General features: G+C 37.9%; 1 protein-coding gene across 1 annotated transcript; it reads right to left on the bottom strand.

The window, feature by feature from the left end:
- Positions 1-963: 963 nt before the first annotated feature.
- On the bottom strand, positions 964-20,646 carry dusp3a (dual specificity phosphatase 3a). The gene is made up of 3 exons (XM_016660807.1): positions 20,269-20,646; positions 13,207-13,439; positions 964-8,513 (listed from the first exon to the last, which is right to left on the bottom strand). Exons 1-3 carry the CDS (start codon positions 20,463-20,465, stop codon positions 8,284-8,286), a joined length of 660 nt encoding a protein of 219 aa, XP_016516293.1. The 5' UTR covers positions 20,466-20,646; the 3' UTR covers positions 964-8,283.
- Between the last annotated feature and the right edge of the window lie 243 nt (positions 20,647-20,889).

Here is a 20,889-nt window from a genome sequence, read left to right as displayed (position 1 = left end):
ATTTGCTATTATTTTGGTTTACTTCCTGGGGTGATGAGAAAGCCACCTGTTTGGATTTATTTGCCTCGTTGGATTTGCTTGGACGTTAGACCAGTCTCCTACACATTTTCTGTTTCAAAATTACTGATTTTCCAGACTTTTTTTTTTTCATATCTGGGGTCAGGTTGAGGTCAGAGTCAGACTATGTTTTTTTTTTTTTTTTTACTAAGAAAGATGGTTTAATATAGTTTGTGAGGTTTAGTATTAGTGTGCTCTAAAGATTAAAAGCTCCAAAGCTGTACACAAAATCCATTTTTATCACTTTAGCCACATGAACTCATTGAAGGCATAAAAACCTGAAAGTGCCTGATTTAACTGGTGAGTTTCCAGTCACTCAAAAGCACAGATTAATGTACATATGCAATGCTCAAGAAAATAAAGGGAACACCTAAACAAAACAATGCAACTCCAAATCAGCCATGCCTTTGTGGAATCAGTGTCACTGGTTAGGTAGTACCACATATTGTGAATCTATTTCACCTGTTGCTGTGCAAATGGAGCACACAACAGGTGGAAATGAGAGACAATTAGCGAGACAACCCCTATAAAAGAGTGATTCTGCAGGTGGTGACCACAGATCACTTTTCTGTTCTTGTGCTTTCTGGTTGAACTTTTAGTCACTTTTTCATTTTGTCAGTGCTGTCACACATCGAGGCATCATGAGGTGTGTTTTTTTTTTATTTTTACAGCCCACTTAAGTTGCTCAAGTAGTGCAGCTAATCCAAAACTAAGCATCACTTCAAGTGGCGGTGAGAAGATTTGCTGTGTGTCTCAGCACATAGGGCCTGTGCTACCAGGATTAGGTACCAGGAGACATCCCAGTATGCCCGGGGGTATACTGGGATTCCTACATTTCATGTAGGGAATGCTACAGTGTTAAATTTTTGTGAAAAGTGATTGGGGGGCAAAAAACAGAGTCTAAGATGGTAATACCTCATTCATTTATTTGTTTTTAAACATAAGAAAGAATGGACTGCTCCAAGGTAAGAAAAATAACACAGCAATTTAAAATCAAGTGCACTTCAACAACATCCAACTTTTTAAGGGGTCGCCCCTTCCAGCTGCTTGAAGTGAAATACACAAACTGAAAAACGTATCCCGAATCAGTCATTACTGTAAGGCTTTGGGTGGTGATGCTTCTGTTGAGACGTCAGCAATGACAAAGACCCATTTACAGACAATCCAACATCACAACAAAGACCTTTTGCAGAATCTCCACATGAACACAAACGTAACGAGACAAGAAGTGGACCTCATAATAGACTCCAGAGGAGTCAGGCAGTGGGCTCATTTGTGCTAAAACGCCTGCTTTAAGCCACTTATCAGAATGGAGGCGAGAAAATGACGACAGATGGAGTGTCACCTGGGCCAAGCGGTATTTGTAAGTAATTTCCAGCATATGTTTGAAAGTCCTCCAGAGCACCAGAGGGTAGAGATTACTACATGGTGGACAATTTAGAGGAGTTAAACCAGACGACTTTCCATGCTGTGAGATATCAATTGACTATCATCTCAGCTTTTTATGGCCGACAGATGGCTGACTTACACCGCATGGGATTGCAAAATTAAGAGAAAATCGCAGGAAATTACTTATATGTCGATTTATGTACTTTTCTGTGATAATAAACACAACTACCTGGCTACTCTTGATTGATTTAACAAGCCTCTTCTGCAAAGCAAATGAGTTACAATTACAGTCTGGCCCAGCTCTGACTAGCATTATTCATGTAGGTGACTCATCCAAAAGCAACACAGATAATGACGAAGGATATTTAACAGAATGGTTGAAGAAGTACGTCACAAGAATAGTTTGTACAAAAAAAGCGACAAAAAAAAAGCAGTACAAATGAGTTAAACCTCCAAAGAACTTACAACCAAATGTCAATAATTTCACAAACTTTAAAAAAAAAAAAACACAAGTTTTAACTTATAACATTCAAACACTGTCCAATCTTTACACTGTAACAGGCCGATTATGAGGATAAAATGCAGCAATTCACGATTCATATATAATATCTAAAAATGGCATTTCACATTCTTTATAATACATTGTGTGATCCACAAAATAGTGCTGGCATTGTGTAAACAAATGTATGGAATATGCTGAACGTAAGAAAAAGAGGCAAACGCATGTCAAAACATGGTCAGAAACTACTGTAATATGTCCAAACAAATATACAGGCTGAACAGCAGACGGCAGTGTTTCTCTATTTCTCAATGCATTAAAGAACCAGCAATGAAGATGTATGCATTTTTTATATTTTGTCACATCCAGACATGGGCTGGCTTCCAGTTTCTAATTCTTTTTTTAAAGAAAAGCAGTGGTTCTATTTTTTTTCACTATTACAGTTTAAGAGTTTAGTAGAATGACAGACAATTGTGTTCAACTTCCTCTTGCTTGCTGCTGAAAGCAGTCAGTCAGCTGTGCACATGGGGAATTTTCCAAAACCTTCCTTTCCAACAAAGCCTACAGACGCCTTGCAAAACAAATACGATAACGTAAGCAGTGTGAAAATATACCTTGTAGGAGAAAAAAAATTAAGAAAAAGTTATTTGGGTAAGGTTCACCTCCCCACACTTGTTACTTTGAGCAGCTAATAAGCCGTGTTGGATGCCTGAAGGTGGAGAATTCCCTGAAAAGTTTTCCATACTTCCAAACAAACAAATCAGAGTTGGCTGTAAGACAGGGAATTTCTAAGGTAAATAAAAATGGCAGACATAGATTGGAGTGCCACCTGTCACTTTTTAACAGTACAATTTAAACCAAACAAGATCTGACAGCTGACAGATCATTTCTACTGGTGAAATAAACAACCCACTTCATACAAGCTTTCCTGCAGTGGCAGATAAATAAAAAACTAACATCATTTTGATAGGCTATAGACACTTCTTGCAAGTCATATTTAGGAACAAAGCAATTCAGTTTAGCAATTAATTTATTTGTGGTTTGTTTAGGCCTCCCAACACCTTGAACATTTGATTGAGGTCGCAACATCTCTCCAAATCTTAATACCAGCCCATGTCTAGTCACAGAGAAGCTTTTTCACTTTACTGATGTCAGAAAAGCTTTGCAGGTGTCATACTCCAGTCCTCAAGGGGGCAGTATCCTGCAGCTTTTCGATGCATCTCTGCTTCAACATACCTGAATTGAATATTTAGGTTCTTAGCAGGACTTTGCTAAGTTAGTATTCAGTATAATGCTACAATGTATTAGTTTGATTCAGGTGTGCAGGCCAGGGAGACATGCAAAAGCTTCAGGACACTGGCCTTTGGGGACTACACTTTGACATTGCTGGTTTGCTAAATGAAAGACTGCAATTTGTTTTTGAAACCTGTTCTGTCTGAAAGCAACAAGCAGATCACTGCAAGCAGTTGATTATAATTGTTTAATTGTTTAAAGGAGTTGCACCAATCACTGAAATGTCTTTGGTTTTGTGTACAGTACTCACAAATACTAAGGAATAAAACAGAAACCGTATGAGTTTCTTTAAAAGATTTTTGTGCAGCAGAGTGGGTGCTCTGCATTTTGGATTATTATGTCGGCTCCGCTGTCAATGTACGGTGTGAGATTTATGACCAAGTCACGGAAAATAAACCATGCAGTGAGAAATTTGACTTTAAAATTCAACTCCTGGCTATTTAACAACAGAAGGAAGCATATGTGAGGGGGATGAGGGGGAATCTAACGAGCAGCTTTAAAGATCAACTCTGACATTTTCACACAACTAAATTTGAAACAGGTCAGAGTTGAGTGGAATAACGTGTACATATACCAGGCCGGAGAAACAGTAAAACTGCACTTGTTCTCGTTCAACAAAGTCTGAACTCGCGTTTAACTCCCTGTGAGAATATTACCTTATCTGGCTTTTCTTCATGGCCAATAATGAGTCAGAGTTCACAGAAGGTCTGGACATGTCAGTGAATGTTTGGAAGTCTAAATATTGTTTTTTTAATGACATATGAGGCTTGTAAAATGACCTTTCTGTATTTATGCGCATTAAGGGGGAGCTACACACAAAGTGCAAAGCAAAGTATTCACACCTCTTAAACTTGTTCACATGACATTTTGTCATGTTACAGAGCCAAACTTCAGTGTTTTATTGGTATTTTATGTGATACCCACACAAAACAGTACACTACTTTAAAGTGAAAGGAAAATGAACAAAACTAAAAAAAAAATACTTTTGCAAAATACTCTAAATACAAGTTCTAAAAAGTAGTTTTAAGGAAGGGCTCATAAGAAGATGGCGTAATTGTGTAATTAATTTCAAACACATTTGACAGCTACAAGCAAGGAACATGAAGACATGTCATCCCTAAAGTTTTTAACACAGAGAAGATTTAGAGATCAAATATTCAAATATATTTGTCCAATTAATCAAATTGGACAAATATATTTACATATATGTAAACGTTGTTTAATGTACGCTCAAGCCAACATGCTGGTACGCAAGTTCAGGATGTGTTCTGTCTCAGAGAAAGTGGTTCTCGTTAAAGCCTGCACTCCTCTGTATACTGCTCACTTATAGAGACAGTATAAACCAAACAGTTTACAGAAACTCAAAGTGGCATACAATGACGGAATGAGGATGCTGCTTAGGATGCCAAGATGGACTAGTGCTAGTCCGTTATTTGTTGGTGTCTCCACTTTTCATGCTGTCTAACGAAAATTTATGTACAGGCTTATGTGGAGGTTACGTGTTTCTACAAACATCGTCCAGATACTAACAGATATTTCACAAAGCTCAGTCAGGTTTAAGTCCAGAATGTGGAATCACTGGCGGTCTAGCCTTTCTGTAAATCTGTGACTTGTATATGTGATTATCGTTTTACGTGATTGTTTCTTTTTCTTAATTCTCTTAAATTATCTTTCTATGGACCCATTTGTGTCTTTAATAAAGCTGATGATGTCGATGAAATGGTCTCATTCTTGAATTTTCGTATAAACAGGATAAATAAAGACAGAATACACAACAAGAGCATGAATTATCTAGTGGTAAAGTTTCTAAATAGTTAGATTTTTATGTCCTATGCACCCACCGTTTGCAAAGTGAAATAAAAGTCATTAATACAGAGAACAGGCGGCCACACCATCTGTTTCTGTCACTAGAGGGCGACAGTTATGTGAGGATATCACAGCAGGACTGAACAGATGCTGTTTGCTTTTTAGGTAAAGGTCATCTTATGCAAAAAAGTCCCATAATTAAATTGTTTATATTATGCAACTTAAGACTTTGTTGAATTTAAGATTGATGCATAATTGAAAAAGCTGCTCTGTGTCAAATAATCTAGTGACATCACAGTTTATATTTTTTTAAAGGAGTTTGTGTGGAGTGTATAGTTTCTAGAATGGACAAGTTGTGTTTTTTTATTTCTTCTTACTTGTAATAAGCACAACCTGTGAGAGAAAATGTGGTGAAATGGCACAAAGAAATACTTTGTTCTGCTTATGTATAACATCTACCATTTAAATGGGTGATTGCCCTTAGTGCATCCTTGTGTATGATGGCACACCTGCTGATAATTAGTATGCATGTGGCTGTAATTCATGAAGGAACTTCATGGTGACAAACTAGAAAAAATTATCAGAGATGCACCAATCAAGGTTGTCCTGGCCAATGTCTAATATAATTTTTCCCCAATCTAAGTACTGGAACACAGAGAAAAGGAAACGTGTGTTTCAGGTGCTTTAATAAAGACAACAAGAATACTTCTACTTATGTGATAAAGCATATTCCTAATTGTTCCAGGGTTCTTATAAATTTTACTGTTTGAAATTATTTTTTCTAACTATTATAAACTCTAAATATTCGAGTAAAACATATTCAAACTGTAAACAGAAAATTTAACAAATTGCCCCCCTCCCCATAATCTTTGGCCAACTGATTGCATCTCTAAACAAAATGGAAAGTGCCCCAGTTAAAATGAAGTGGTTAAAATATCACAATTATACAGCACTTGACATGCATATATCTGAATATTAATGAACATGTAGTTTTGTTGTTAAAACAGTGGCGATGGCGGAAGGACCCATATACAAATATAACATGATAGTAAAGAACATAATGACAATACCTACAAGTTATAAACACATTGCTTGTACATTCATATATGTCAACACTTAAATATGTATATACAGTGTACATATACATATATATATTCGGATGTATACAGATATATTGAGAGAGGAATTAATAGTGGCATTAATGAGGTGAAAGAGTCATTTTAATATTAGTCCCTCCAGAGTTTTATATAATCTGGATTGCTGGACACAGACTTTCATACTGAAGCGAGATTTTCATCTACATATTTCACTGTAATCTACTGTATATATATCATCCTTTCCTGGACAAAATAATTTACACTTTTGTCTACTAACGCTGTAAATGCAATGTCGTTAGCGGAGAATCATAGAACTGAGGTCGTTACATAACGAGTACTGCTGGATTAGTCATCCTAAATATGATTACATTCTATATATCTGATAGGGTATTGACATATATTGCAATGCTTTTAGTGCATACAAACAAAGGAAGTGTATGTTTGTGTGTGCATGAGTTTCTGTCTGGCACACACTTAGGGGTGTGGGTGTGTTGTGATAAACGGTGTTGATGAAAAAGTGGCATGTGATACTGGTTGAAGGGCTGTGTCAGGGAACTGGCAGTGGATTTACTCTCTGTTGTGATGACAGAAACTCTCTCGATTGAAGGCCAATGGCATCCTTCCCAGCTGATACGTTTGACACTGAAAGGCCAGATTGGCTTTCTGAACCTCCCTTATGACAGCAATACTGGGCCTCGCACTGTGAAAGATAAAGCTTATAATCTTCTCTTTTATTGGCAAACCTTAATTTAGGATACATTAAATCAGGGGTTTTGATTTAGTAGACCGATTGAACATTGTTGAAACATTGAAGCAATGTGCAGAATACTGGAGACGTCTGCTTTCCGTTGAAGTAATTTCAGGGTAGGCACAGTTTACAGTCTAAAACTTGATTGTGCAACATCATAAGAAGCCAAAGGGGAAAAAAATGTATAATGAACTGTAAGCTTTAACTTTCAATAAACTATGCTTTTAATTTAAATTAGCTTTGGTTACAGCAGTACAACAAGAATTTGTAGAGAAGAAAATTTTCCTCTAGTGAAGACAGATCATTCTACTGTGATTTCTGATTTATTACAGAGATCTTATACAAAACTAAAAATGTAAACCTTGAACTGGCTTATAGTGCTGCAGAGAGCTTGGAGATTACTTTATCTGCCTCTGCAATCAAAAGGCTAGCCACATAAAAAGTAGATGTCAAGTATATCTGAGAATATTTCTCAGCTGGAGAATATAGATTTTGTCACATGGAAGTTAATAAAATTAAAATAGATTGAAATATAATTGAAATAGATATTGCCTTTCCATCTTTTTTTTTTTTTACCATAGAGACCTCACAATCCAACTAAAAGGAATATCTGTCAAACTCACAAACACAGCTGTAACATGAGTAACCCGCACAGCTCATTATTTTTAATTATCTCAACCCTTCCTGGTTCTCGGTGGATAAACACTTTCACTGCCAATGTTGTCAAGCTAGAGGCCAAAACTGAAACACTACAGCCAGAGTTTGGATGCATTTGAGAGTGAGAAAGTGTATTTCACCGTTTTGCTTTTTTGTGTGTGCATGAAATATCTGCCACAAAGCAGCAGAAGGAAGATAAAGACTTGAGTACTTTAAGGATTAAATCTGGGCATCTTTTTTTTTCTGTTGTAGTCTCTATGGAATGTTTGGGATTATCCTTCCTGCACTCTTCGTCTATGGTCACACATTTTTATTAATAAGGAATTTCATTTTTCCGTTTGAAATTTACTTCTGTTCACAGAGACATCACTGACATTCCGGCAGTGGGAAACTATGGAATGATTGTGCTATAATCTGTTAAATACAAATTTGTAAGGATGTTTTATAAATCAGGGCAAGGTGTTTGTCTTATTAACTTGTGGGAATTAAAGAAAGGTAAGCTTGTTGCTATATAAATTTAGAGCTGAAATTTGCAGGAAAATCTGCCCGGAGGTGAAGTGTGGACTAATAAAAAGGAGGATGGGAAATGAAACTGTTTGTGCACATATGATGAAGGATAGGTATTTACACAGATAAATGCATGTTTGTACCCCTGATATGTTAGATGGGTGCTGGTTTGGTTAGGGTGCGATCTGCCTGGCAGGAAGAGACCGGTCCGACAGACATCTCTCCTGTTTTCATTTGGTCTTCGTTTTGCCCACCTCTCCATTCAGCTTACCCTCCTTCACCAGCTTCTCGTTAAGTTGGCACAGCTGGAGGAGGAAGCCATCGTTGGGGCCGATCTCTCTCTTCTGTCTCACGGTGGCCAGAGCCGTCCGGGCGTCCATTTTGTGGCGCATCATAAGGTAAGCGACAACCATGGTCGGGGAGCGGCTGTAGCCTTCTCTGCAGTGTACATATACCTTCCCTATAAGGTCAACATCAAAACAGTGAAGAGCACTCATTTAAGGCATGCGTCACTGCAAACATTTTTTTTATGTATTTAAAAAAAACGGTAAATGTTGATGCACTTTCATTTCAACTTAAAGTTTAGTAAATTGTTGATAGAGTGGAAAGTTTTACTTTTTGCTAATTTTTCTTTTAGCATATATAACAGGAGCTAATTAAAGTAGAAACTGGAAGAGAAATCAATGAAGTAGGGGATTGTATACTTTAACACAGCCCGATCGTTGGAGGTCAGGCTGCACGTAGCCGTTAGCGGAGCGAGTTCTTCATCTTTATCCAATTGGCACAGGTAAAGCTCCCCTCTTTCATACTGAAAAACATAGCCGAAAGACCCCCAAAGCCCTTAAGGCTCCAAAGACCAGTCTTCTTTCAATTTCTCAAAAAAAGGCGCTCTCTGCACCAGACACACATAAAATGTAGATTTCTTAGGAGCATCCTGTAGACAAGGTGAGTACTTAGAGATTGACACCGAGGTCTCACATAGAATAGATGATTCGTTCGTCAAGAACCCCCTTGAAGATGCAGTCGACGGACCGGGTGCATCAGAGGTTGAACAGCCCTCGGCAGCATTATCCCCTGCGCGGTCCGGTTCCGGGTACACAGATATTGGGATTTCATATACGAGATGTGGTCCTTGACCTTCAGTAAGAATTCGTTGATCTCCATACATTGCTTGACTCTTCTGTAGAAAACGCTACAAGTAGAGTGTTGTATTCTCTAACCCTATTTATAAACCTAACAACGCCACCCCCCTCCCACCCTACTCTATTTCAATTGGCTAATTCATGAATGTCCCAGACGAAAATTACAATAGGAGCCACCTGTCAGAGGTGTTAAATTCATTACCATTTAAACCCCCCACTAACCCCCTACCCGCTTCCGGACACCCACTGACCCCACCCCACCCCATACCCAAACCGGAAGTCCCGCCTCAGAAGTCCCGCCTCAAAAATCAGAAGTCCCGCCCATCTGTCAAATTTGATTGAAGGAAAGGGCGTACTTAATTTCTCTACTGGATGATTAATATCTCTAAAAAAAACAACAAACAAAATTAATGGAGGTCGCGTTTTCCGTTGTGCATATATTTTTCAAAAAGACAGATTTATCTGTAAAACAATACCGCTGTGATCAGATTATACAAAATCTAACAGCAAAAAGCATCTTGACAGAATCAGTTTGAAGGTTTTAAGCAAAATTGCACAACTGTAAAACCACTGGTGGAAAAGAATAAAAGCAGCAGGGTGAAGAAAAATGGGAGCAAACACAGAGATGATGAATTAATAAAGAAACAGAAAAGTTGGGGGACAGATGCTGTGACTAAAGCTGCTGAGCACAGCAACTTTTCTGCCAGGAGATGCAAATACAAGACCAAACCTCTGCTGCAGAAATCAGTCACACCAGAGCAAAGCCACATGTAGACTGAGCAGACTTGTCTGTATCTGTATCTGGTATATATATACTGTACTGCTTGTTATATCCTAAGATAAATCTTTGTTCCACTGTCCTCACAGAGTGGCTGAAAACCCCATGAGGGATTTAACAAAGTAGCTGATATACTGATCTCAGGTCAGATCTGCAGATTCTGCACTTCCTTTGAAAGCCCAACCCCTCTGTGTCCTTGTATTTATTCTATTTATAACATCTCATTTCCTTCCCTCGCTTCCTTTGTATTGACTGAGAAAACCCTTCCAATGACATGACCTCTTCTGCTCCTAATACTCCTGCCAACCGTGGATCAATGTTGAATCTGAATCATCCTGTTAGAGATGCGGGATCTTTGGCTTATACCCTCAGTCATTATTTCACCCCACTCAGTGTCAGAACAGACACTTTTACTGCTTTCTCACCTAGTTTGTTTCATTTGACTGAAATCAGCTACAGCCGAATTACATGCCTTATGCAATGAATGATTATGGATATGGTTGCACAGTAATTTAAAAGAAAATCATGGAAATGCAATATCACTGTTGAGCAGTGATATTCACGTTATAACAGGCTTACACCATTCTGTGACCTTTAGCATTCTGACCTTTGGCATCTGTTAAGTATGAGCATGTACCACAGTGAGACACCGCCCAACAGCGCGAAACTTAGACATCCACCAACCAAAAAAAAAAAAAAAGTTGCTTAAAAATGTGATTATTCGAGACCCAAAAATTCTAAAAAAAGATCTATATTTTTAAAAAGTCTACATTTTTTTAAATATACCCCAAAACATATGAAAAACCTTCCAAGTTTAAAGTGTACTTTTTTTTTTACCATGACTAATCCATATTTTAAGAAAAACATGGTTGCATATCAAATTTGTTGAACTGTTTTGATTTTTTTCTTTGGCTTAATTTAAAAAACAAAACAAAACAAAAAAAACAATTGCGGCATGAGCATTTTAGCAAAACCACTCAAACTATTGCCTCATTTTTACCCTATTTTATTAAGAATGCATGAGTGCAGGTCCTCATTAAAATCTTGACCATGACCTTTTTGGAGCTGAGAGCTATAAAATGTCACAGCTAATGTTGTGCAGAACACGTCGTCCCACTGCAGCAAAAGCACACGCATAACAGGCTCCAAGACCATCCTGAACTGCTCATTTATTCTTTCTTTGCCACTGCAGCGCTTTATAGTTATTTATCTGATTTATACTGCGCTCTTCAGGTTTTGTCAAACTGTCTGCTAATTAAGATGCCCTCCTGTGTTACATCTAGCAATAAAATTATGACATAAAATCCAGGGTTCAGCTCACTAATTATAATTGTCGACTACATTTTCTTTAAACTTTAAAAGAGCTGGTGAGAATTTCCAGGTGGAGGATGGCTATGTCCTCGTGGGATTGAATGTTTCCTCTGCTCTTCTCTCTGAAACTCTTTGTTACTATACAGAACACCTGACCTGGCAGCAGCATCAAATTCCACACTCAGCTCCCTGGCGGTTTCTGCTGTTTTGTTCCTTTAAACAAAAACACTAAAAATGCTAGAGATCCTGGTTAAAACAGGATCCACAAGATCCAGCTGTGTAACACATAAAACTTTTTGACAATGTTGACAACCAGGGATGTGATCTGACACCAGAATATGGAGCAGGGCTCGGGAGAGTTTCAGATTTAGCTTCGTGATTATCTTCTGTCCTCACTTCAAGACGCATAACCAGGATTTCCCCCAGAAAACTCGCTAAGCCCAATGGTAACGGTGCTAGCACGGCTGTGTTAAAAAATGTTAGAAGTTGACAGGAATTAATATGACTTAATTCCTTTTATTGGAATAAAAAATAAGAATTATATATATATATATATATATATATATATAAAATTATATATAATGCTGGTTACATTTAAACAAAGCAAATTAAAAGAAATATTACCTTAAACAATGATGAGTACAGATATTTGTATGCTTTACTAAATATTCTCATTCTTAAATATTCTATAAAGCTTAAATATTTATTGTAGTAAGTTCTCTTGTGTTTTCCTAAATCCTTCCAGTTTGTTTAGTAAAGTGTTTTGCATTGCTAGTTGTGAATGACTGCTATTTATCCAAGCGAATGCAGTATTTGCAAGGAATACCTTGGATGAAAAAGACCTGTCTGTGATTGGCTGGTGGTGTGGTTGATTTAAATCCATTTTATCAAATCGCAAGTACAGACAAAGAGCCAAGCATGTGCCAGAACATGTATTGAGCGAGCGTGAGATGTAAATGCACACACGCACATTACTCTTTGTTCAACAAAGTTATTTGTGCTCACATCAGCCTTACGGTGCACTCAACGCAAACCTCTAAACTTGAGACTATAACTCAGGATTATAGCCATGCTTTTAGAGGTTTGCATTCAAGCTTTTATATTTGATGTGTACAGTATTCTCCTAAAAGACAGCCTTCAAAGTGGAATTATATAAACAGTACAGCTGATGGTGCTCTGCAAGAGCACCTTCCAAATAGATGCATCAAATACAGACCTGACTTAACCTGTCTTTGCAATCCCAGTTACTGGTGTATAAAAAAATAAAAACATATTGATAATAAATAAACAGTGCTTAGCTTGGCAGGGATGGGGCAAGTAAAGCCTGGCGACAAGCCATGCTTATAATACACTGGGGGAAACTCTGCATAACAATGACTGAATCATTAAAGCACCATTTAATCATTAAATCATGTTGCTTCTATTCAAAAAGCAGCAAAAGGAGCTTGTGACTCAGTTACAGTCCATTTATTTTACAGACCGACAGTCTCTGGTTAAGGGGACTGGTTGGCTCATTGGTCGTGGGGCTGATACAGAAATGAGACATCTTCCAGATCCCAAAGGGCTGCGATGGACTGGTGGTCTGTCCAGGGTGTACCCTGCCTCTCTCCAGTTGACTAGGCGCCAGCACCGCTTGCAACCCCAATCGGGATAAGTGTGTATGACTATGGATGGATGGATGGATGATACCAGTGGAAAATGGTATTAAACAAATGGTCAACTGAGAGGAGCCGGAGGAACTAATTATTTGGCATATTATACCGTCAGTATAGTGACAATTTTAACATACATGTAAAAAAGTTACCTACTGTAGCTTAAAGTTACTAAAATGTAAGAATATCAAAAAGTAGCTCTTTAAAATCAATTTTTAAATCATGTATTTAAATAGTTTAACCCCTCTAAAAAACAGTAAACATTCTAACCTTTGCCATTATGGTGTGCTAATCCTCTGTCTATAAAATCGGCCCCCTCCTCAAAGAAGGCACTGAGGTTGAAGCCCTTTGTGTCGTTGGCTGGAATGCCATGGTATGTAATCCCAGTGCCGGCGTACATCTCTGGACTGGTGTTGACGTGCATGAAGGAGGTGCCCTCTGCCACGTTGAGGACATGTGTCACACCGAGTTTCTGCAGTCGCATGGGGTTGTGGGCGACAAACCTAAGAAAGCAAGAATAAAGATTCCAAGAGCTGAAACATAGAGTGAAGGTCAGTCATCTAAATCCGTGTGCTTCATTTAAGAAAATCTTTCCCACTTTCTCAGAAAACATAGTCACCTTTTTAAACTTGGATTTGTTTTGAGGTGTAAAAAGCCATGCAGGACCAAACCTGTATCCCAAATAGAACGTCTGCACACAATGGTGTCTTGTTTTTCCACTCTTTGTGCTTATAAGCATCTCTAACTTATATTTCAATGATAGACCAGTGAGTTTGTGAAATAAAATATGTCTTGACATAAGAATAATTTTCTCCCCACTGTATATGACATATAATACAGCTACTGTGAAAAATGATTTTATTATAAAGGAATTTAACACAGTTTCACCAGGGATCCCTAACTGTACAGCTTGTTGTCAAAAAATGTACAGAATTTGCAAAAACAATATTATGTTTTATACAAACATTTTGATCAACATAAATTATATTTAAAAAAAAGTGAATTTACAGCAGCAAATGAGCCTGAGAAAAGCAGGACAGCATCGTTTTGCAGCATATTGATTCAAAGAAACTACGAAAACAAAACAAGAAACCTAATCTCTTCAACTCTTACAGCCAATTCCACTACAACAGCTTTATTCTTACTTCATGCCCTCCATTTCCACAACACAATAAATCTATTCTTGCTCCAGCTCCAGTGCTAATAAATGCTGCTTTTACAAACAGCAACACAGCATATCAGATCTATACAGCTAACAGGCCACAACAAAGCCATACAGAATGGTTGCTGCTCAGGTCTGTCTGGCCCTATGCCTGAAACCACTTTACTATCCAAACTGCCTGAGAGCACTGTCCATTGATTGTGAATAAAATGTCTCACTGTGTATAAAAGACCAAGTTATGTCAAGGTTTTATGGAGCATTCAGCGTCACTAATTGTACATAGAAAGTATTCATAGCCCTTGAAACTTTCGTTAAAGTACAATTTTTCATGCATTTGTATTCAGTCCCTGAAGAACCTATATTTGCCACAGCTTTTTCAAAATCTCTTTCTCACTGTTTATTCAATGTCACATGCTGTTTTTATTTTAATTATGTAAAGCACTTTGAAATGCCTTGCTGCTGAAATGTGCTATACAAATAAAATGTGATTGATTGATTGATTGATTGATTTTTATTTACAAGAGATGGTACATCCTTTTCCTTCAACATTAAAATAATGTCACATAATATCCTGAAAAAACACAATGAACACTGTGGTTGTACTGTCACAAAATTTGCTTTTGCAAAACATGGCAATGTAAAACAAAAAACGTTCGAAAAACCACATGAAATAAGGTTATCATTGATATTAAGGCTGTAATTCCAGCAGAGCCTTAAACATTTAGAATGTTTATGGCTCTGCTGGAATTATGTAGCAGCAAATCCTACAGAAAAGACAACTTCAGAGTCATCAATCTTCATGAGTCTGGGGTGCTTGCTTTGACAGCTTTGTGTGTTTTTACTGCTATTTGAGCTTAAAAGTCAAAATCAGGATGGTGAAATGTGGCTGGTTGACCCCAAGCAGCTCCCTTGAGACAGTGACAATGAAGCACCCTGTTCACACAAACGCACTGCAGGAACCAATAAAAAAAACCCTGGAAAAAAGCAGCCCATCTGCCTATGTGTCAAATGAAGGGCAAAGATGAAGAAAAGCAAATATGGCACGCAGCTCCTTTGGTTCCATTCAAAATAATAATAATAATAATAATAATAATAATAATAAAACTTTTGTGAGCAAGGTGATTGAGCTGGACTTCATAAATGAGTCATTAAGTGCTTACAGTATGAGCACTTAGATGAGGCAGGAAGAAAATACATTATATGTAGTAAAGTGTTTCTCCAAACTAAATGCAGAGGTGAACAGGGTTCAGCCGGGTTCAGCGCCAGTGCTTTCCTTCCTGCTCAAGTCACAGCCTCCTCACCCTGGGATCCGCAGTCCCAATGCATCCATTATTAAAGAGCAGCTTCACAACTAACCAGCAAACAACCACACCTTTATATTGTCCCTGAGCTATGCACTGTGGTGTCAAGAGTGCTGACTGTTACTGGACAGAACTGAACAACAGCACAGGTCTGCAAAGTACAAACGTAATCCATTTATGAACAGGAACTTTTCTCAGAACACTTGACTAAACAAGTACAGTTCAAGTCGTTGTTTTCTGTACTGATAATTCAGTACTGATGTACTGAATTGGGATTGGAGTGGAGCAGGAAACCCTACTACAATTTTATATGTATTATTTTTGTTCGCCATGGAGATAGGTTGGACAGAAGAACCAGACAACACTGGAAAAATCTGAGAAGGCAGTCTGTATCAAAGTAGGTTTTTCTACCAAAGATTAATTTCGCTTACACCCCAATTTAAATGACTGCTCCGCGTGGTGCAGACATATATTAGTTGAAGAATGCATTTCAAGTATTACGCATCAAAATATTGGGAAATGTGTCTAATTTATCAACATTTGTGTACACATATGCTACACCAGCAAGACTGTTCCAATGTCTCTGGATCACTCAGATCCCTTTTGAGCACTAAAATGTCCCTGTCCCTTTTTAAAATAGCTATTTTTTGTGTGCCACATGTGAAACTAATTATCTGCAAACAGAGAGTGCTGAGCTTTATACGAGAAAGCTAGTTTAATACGTAATAATTTTATGTGTAAATTGAGAAAAAACGGGTTCCTTGGATGCCACCAAACTACCAAAAGAACACCCATGCACTTCTAGATCTGCATTTCAAGAACATTCCAATGAAATTCAATCTTCTTTAACTGTGTCATGGTCTGAAAAGCTGAATATTCACAGGTTGCTGCATTCCAACTATTAATAGCTACCTGGAAAAAGTTAATGGGACAGACTCCTGTGAGAGACTATGATGAATGTTTTCCAGCTTATATATATATGTTTTAGTGTGTAATTGGAGTGAGGTTCCTAAATTATCAATCACATCTAAAGTGGTACATTGCATGAAGAAAACACAAAACAAAATATCCACCTTAGTGTCATATTTGCCTTTTAGTTATTCTGTGGGTTAACAAGACAAATACAGTTGATTGCAGGGCACTGCTAATATGATGCATTGGCTATGCAGAATGGATTTCTTTGGGCACCTAATATAAACAGTGGACAAGCCACAGATCTAAGCAATCAATATTGCCTTTCTCTGCCTGAAAATCTGCTAATATCAAATAACATTACATTGCTTATTACACCTGTTGTGTATTAATTGTTTAGTACACAACAGGTGTACAAAACAAGAAGAATGAATTTGTTCAAAACTGGAGTTAATGCTATAAGAAAAGGGACTGGAATTGGTTGGAAAAGCTTAAATAATGCATAAATAAATATAGGGTCAAACAAGCGAAAATATTAAATATTAAGTACATGTCTAGAAGCTCTGTGCTACAATACAGCTTGCTCACCACAACAGAGTTGCGGATAAACTGTTTTTCCGGTAAATTGTAATTGTAAATTGTTTCTCCGCCATTAGCACATTGAGCGGCGCGTACATTGAGCAGCACGTACATTGAGCAGCGCGTACACAAGGGTGACTAACGACACTAAGACCTTCATCTGATTGGTAGTTTTTGACCTGGAACAGTGCATTTCTGCAACAGTAGCAGTCACCAGGACATGGTGATAGTTTTAACAAATAAGCAAAAAAACATATTTTTTCATATTTTTGTAAATGTTACATTTGGCAGTTTTTTCCAAACTACGACCAATTTGCAAAAAAAAAAAAAAAATAAAAAAATTAGGATACAGGAGCTTAGCTAGTACAAACTGGATGACGTCACCAGCTTCAGGCAGGAAGAAAAGCAGTGTTTTACCAAAACTTTTATGAAGACAATGATTTATTATATTTTTAAAAAATGGTGAAAGATATTAAAATGACCAATAATGTAGAATATCCCCATATATGATGTTTCTTGCCTAATAGGGCAAAAGGTGCCTGATTAGTTTGAAAGTTTACCCCATTCATTTCTGTGGAAAAAGTTTTCGAAACATTGAAAGATTTTGAAAATCGTTACAGTCACTGTGCACATCTGCTAAATGAGTTTAATGTTGAGAGTACTCCAGAGAAAAGTAGAAGGATCAAAAAAAGTGTCAATGCTTTACAGCATAGACAATAAAATAACTCACTGACTTTCTTCCTGTATGTTGGCTTTGAAGAGCAATAAACACAGAAGGACTCTTCTTCTTTTGTCATGGAACAAAATTTCTCCATCAGACATAAAATCTCGATTTTGAAAGGAAATTATGAGCCTGAAAGCACATCAAAGTGCCTCTCAGGCCTGATGAGCTTCTACTGAGCACAGGACTGCCAGCACTCTGCTCTGAGACATGCCCTGCAGATAGTCATATTCATATTGATTTTAGTGTAGCCCAGAGATCCAGGAATATGACATGCATCCTGTCCCATGGGCCCCTCCTCCAACTCTGTGCTGGTAGCACTGAGATAATTTGCAGATTGCAGAGAAACAAAATGCAAATGAATGTAATGCTCATTTACAACAAACCGTATCCTAAAGTGTAACTAACCTACAAGTCAACATTTTTGGTTGATAAACTGTTTAAATTGGTCATTTAGAGCGCCATCTTTGTGAATTTTGACATTTTCATATAAATTTGATTAATTCCACATTGTTTTTGCCTTAGCCATCTCAATGCTTCTCTCTGCTTGAACAGTGATTAGGCAGCTGGATTCTCCCATTTGTTTAAAACAGTACGGTTTTACGTCACTCAGCCCTGGATCAGATATAAAAGTTCCTCACGCTGACACACGGCCCCACCCACCCCACACTTGACCGTGCTTCTCAGTGTCTCTTGGCTCCGCCCACTAGGCTTGGCGCAATCTTGACACTTAGCGCAAGATTACATAATCACATTATTGGGTCAGTATTGTATAAAAGGTAAACTGGTGAGGTATACATATGACAGTTTATATGATGGAGTTTGTTGTCATGTCCAAAAATATCTGACAGCCTGACCTGTCTTGCGAATCAAGTTGTGTTTGCCACTGGTCCCTAACCACCAAACCAGGACTAGTGCCCATCTTTGTGTCTTTTAACACTACACCGCAAAAAAAAAATAAGTTTTTATTTTCGTTTAACTTAGAATCACCACTCTGAAAGAATTTATTTTAACCTCCTGCAAATACTCTTCTTACCAATAAAATAATTCAAGTTGTCTTTAATCCCACAGATGATTTTCTTGAAATGTGTCGTCACACAAATTAAAGTATTATCGTACTTTCACCCACTTCTGCCTTTGAAAACATAAAAAAAATGAAAATGGGAAGTTTATTTGACAGGGAAATGGATGCTTTACGTTTGTTTTGAAAGTGCAGTTCAGACAGAACCAACCAATGGCTGGAGCCAAACTCAGCTGAAGAACACAGCGCAAACAGCCAGGAGCTTCACAGCACAGAGAACTAGCTGTCACTTCTGATAAAAAGCTTGGGAAACAAAAAAAAAAAATAAAAAAAAATAAAAAAAAACATTACCACAAAAAAAAGTGTGCAGAACTGTGTATGTGAATTGATGAAATTGTGCTAACTCTAAATGAGAAGAATAATCCCCAAAGAACCAGATCCAGGATACAAGTGACTAAAAATGAACTCTCTCTCTCTCTCACTCTCTAGGTTGACCAAGCTTTGCCTTGCATAAAGAGCTCTTAGCATCAAAAGGAGTCAGCTGATGTGGTTCTGGCACATTCTTTTGAATGTTTCCTGGTAAGAGGCATCCAACATACCGTTTATCATACAGACACCTGTTGCCTCCTCTACTAGGAGCTGAGGGTCCTTCGACACACCGATGAGGAGTTGGACTGTTATTCTGTTCGAAAGCCCGAGTCCAACATTTATAACGTTCATTCATTACGTTGGATGCCCTTTCATAATTATTATTAGAAGTACATTGTTCTTTTTGTCTTCATATTTTTTTCTTACTTTGGTGAATTACTTAAACTTATAACAATCAAGTCTCTTTAATAATATAATAGCGGAATATTAATAGATTTACAATTTGATTCTAATATATAGAAATAATTTTAAAAAGTTTTCTTTGTGTTAAGTTCATATTTCTGCATAATAGGACTGTGAGGTGAGCTTTTAATGCAACAACTTCCTCCTGAACATTTTCAAAACATTTGTACAAAACCGTAATATACGTTACCATGAAACTGAACACCATAATCATGACTACATTTTACATCTCTGCAACACCTTTTGAAGTTATAAGGATACATTTCAACTCTGATTATGACAATGAAAATGACATCTTTCCTTAAAGTTTTTTTTTTTTTTTTTGGTCCTGTTTTGAAGTTAGTAGGGTGAAATGAGAGCTGCTATATCCAGATTCCAGTTGGACAGGAAGGGGAGCGGCTTATTGAAAACGGGATTTCATGGCAGTGACATTGTAGGGATTTGTATGGATGTGGAGATCATGGAGTCTTTAAATTCAGTTTCTCTGCTTCCAATTTTCGCTCTGTGTCTCAATTACCAAATTCTGTATCAATAAATTTGTAGACATTTGACTGTTGTTTTTCCTCTGGTGTTGTAAAATCATCTACCTGCCTGTTTGGAGGCTGCTTTATTTGGAGAACAGCTGCTGACTGCCGCTGACACCGACAGCCTGTCGCTTCTTCCCTGCATTCACAGAACAAAACAGGAAGCCCGCCCAGCGTGCGTGATGCCCAGCATGCGACACTCTTGTCATGGTCACGTATGATTAAAACTAAATATCACTCCACAGGACTGCCACTGTGGCTCATATACAAAGAGTACTCACGCGTTTCCGATGTAAATCCTGGGGAAGACCTCATTGAAGTGCTGGGTGGGGAGGTTGTAAAAGCCGCTGCCGTCGGAGAGGAGCTCGTTGAGCTCGTTTACGGTAACCTCGCCGCCAGCAGCCGGGATGTCTGTCGGTGGGGGCGGCGGCTGGTGGTGGTCGTGCTGCTGCTTCGTGGGGCTCAGGTGTTTTTTCATGGCTCGTTATTTGTCCCCTTTCTCAAACTGGTTTCAGATTACAACCACCGCCTGACTTGTGAGCCCGCGGCTGGTGTCCAACAGCATTTCTTTTATCTTCGCACGTTAGTCGCACGCGCTCTGCAAGGTGTCTCATCAGAGATGCGCGAGCCCTTCGGTTTTCTCCCGACTGTGGAAAGAGTAAGGGAGTTTCCATACTTTGTTCCGTTCACCCTTTCAAAGTAAAAGGCAAAGCTCATTTCAAAGAACTCTGTATTCGTGACATTATTGTTTTCACATTTTATTTCATTTACCTCTGACAAAAAAAAAAAAAAAAAAAATCACAGTAAAACCGCACTTTCTTTATTTGTGTGATTTTTAAGTATATTCCATTAAGCAATTCCTAAATGTTTACAGTGTTAATAATAAGAAGAATTTATTACAT

This window comes from Poecilia formosa, unplaced genomic scaffold (genome assembly GCF_000485575.1).
Source record: "Poecilia formosa unplaced genomic scaffold, Poecilia_formosa-5.1.2 Scaffold7, whole genome shotgun sequence".
Taxonomy (NCBI): Eukaryota; Metazoa; Chordata; class Actinopteri; order Cyprinodontiformes; family Poeciliidae; genus Poecilia; species Poecilia formosa.
The sequence above is the reverse complement of the archived record's forward strand: the minus strand, read 5'-3'. Positions and strand labels throughout refer to the sequence as shown.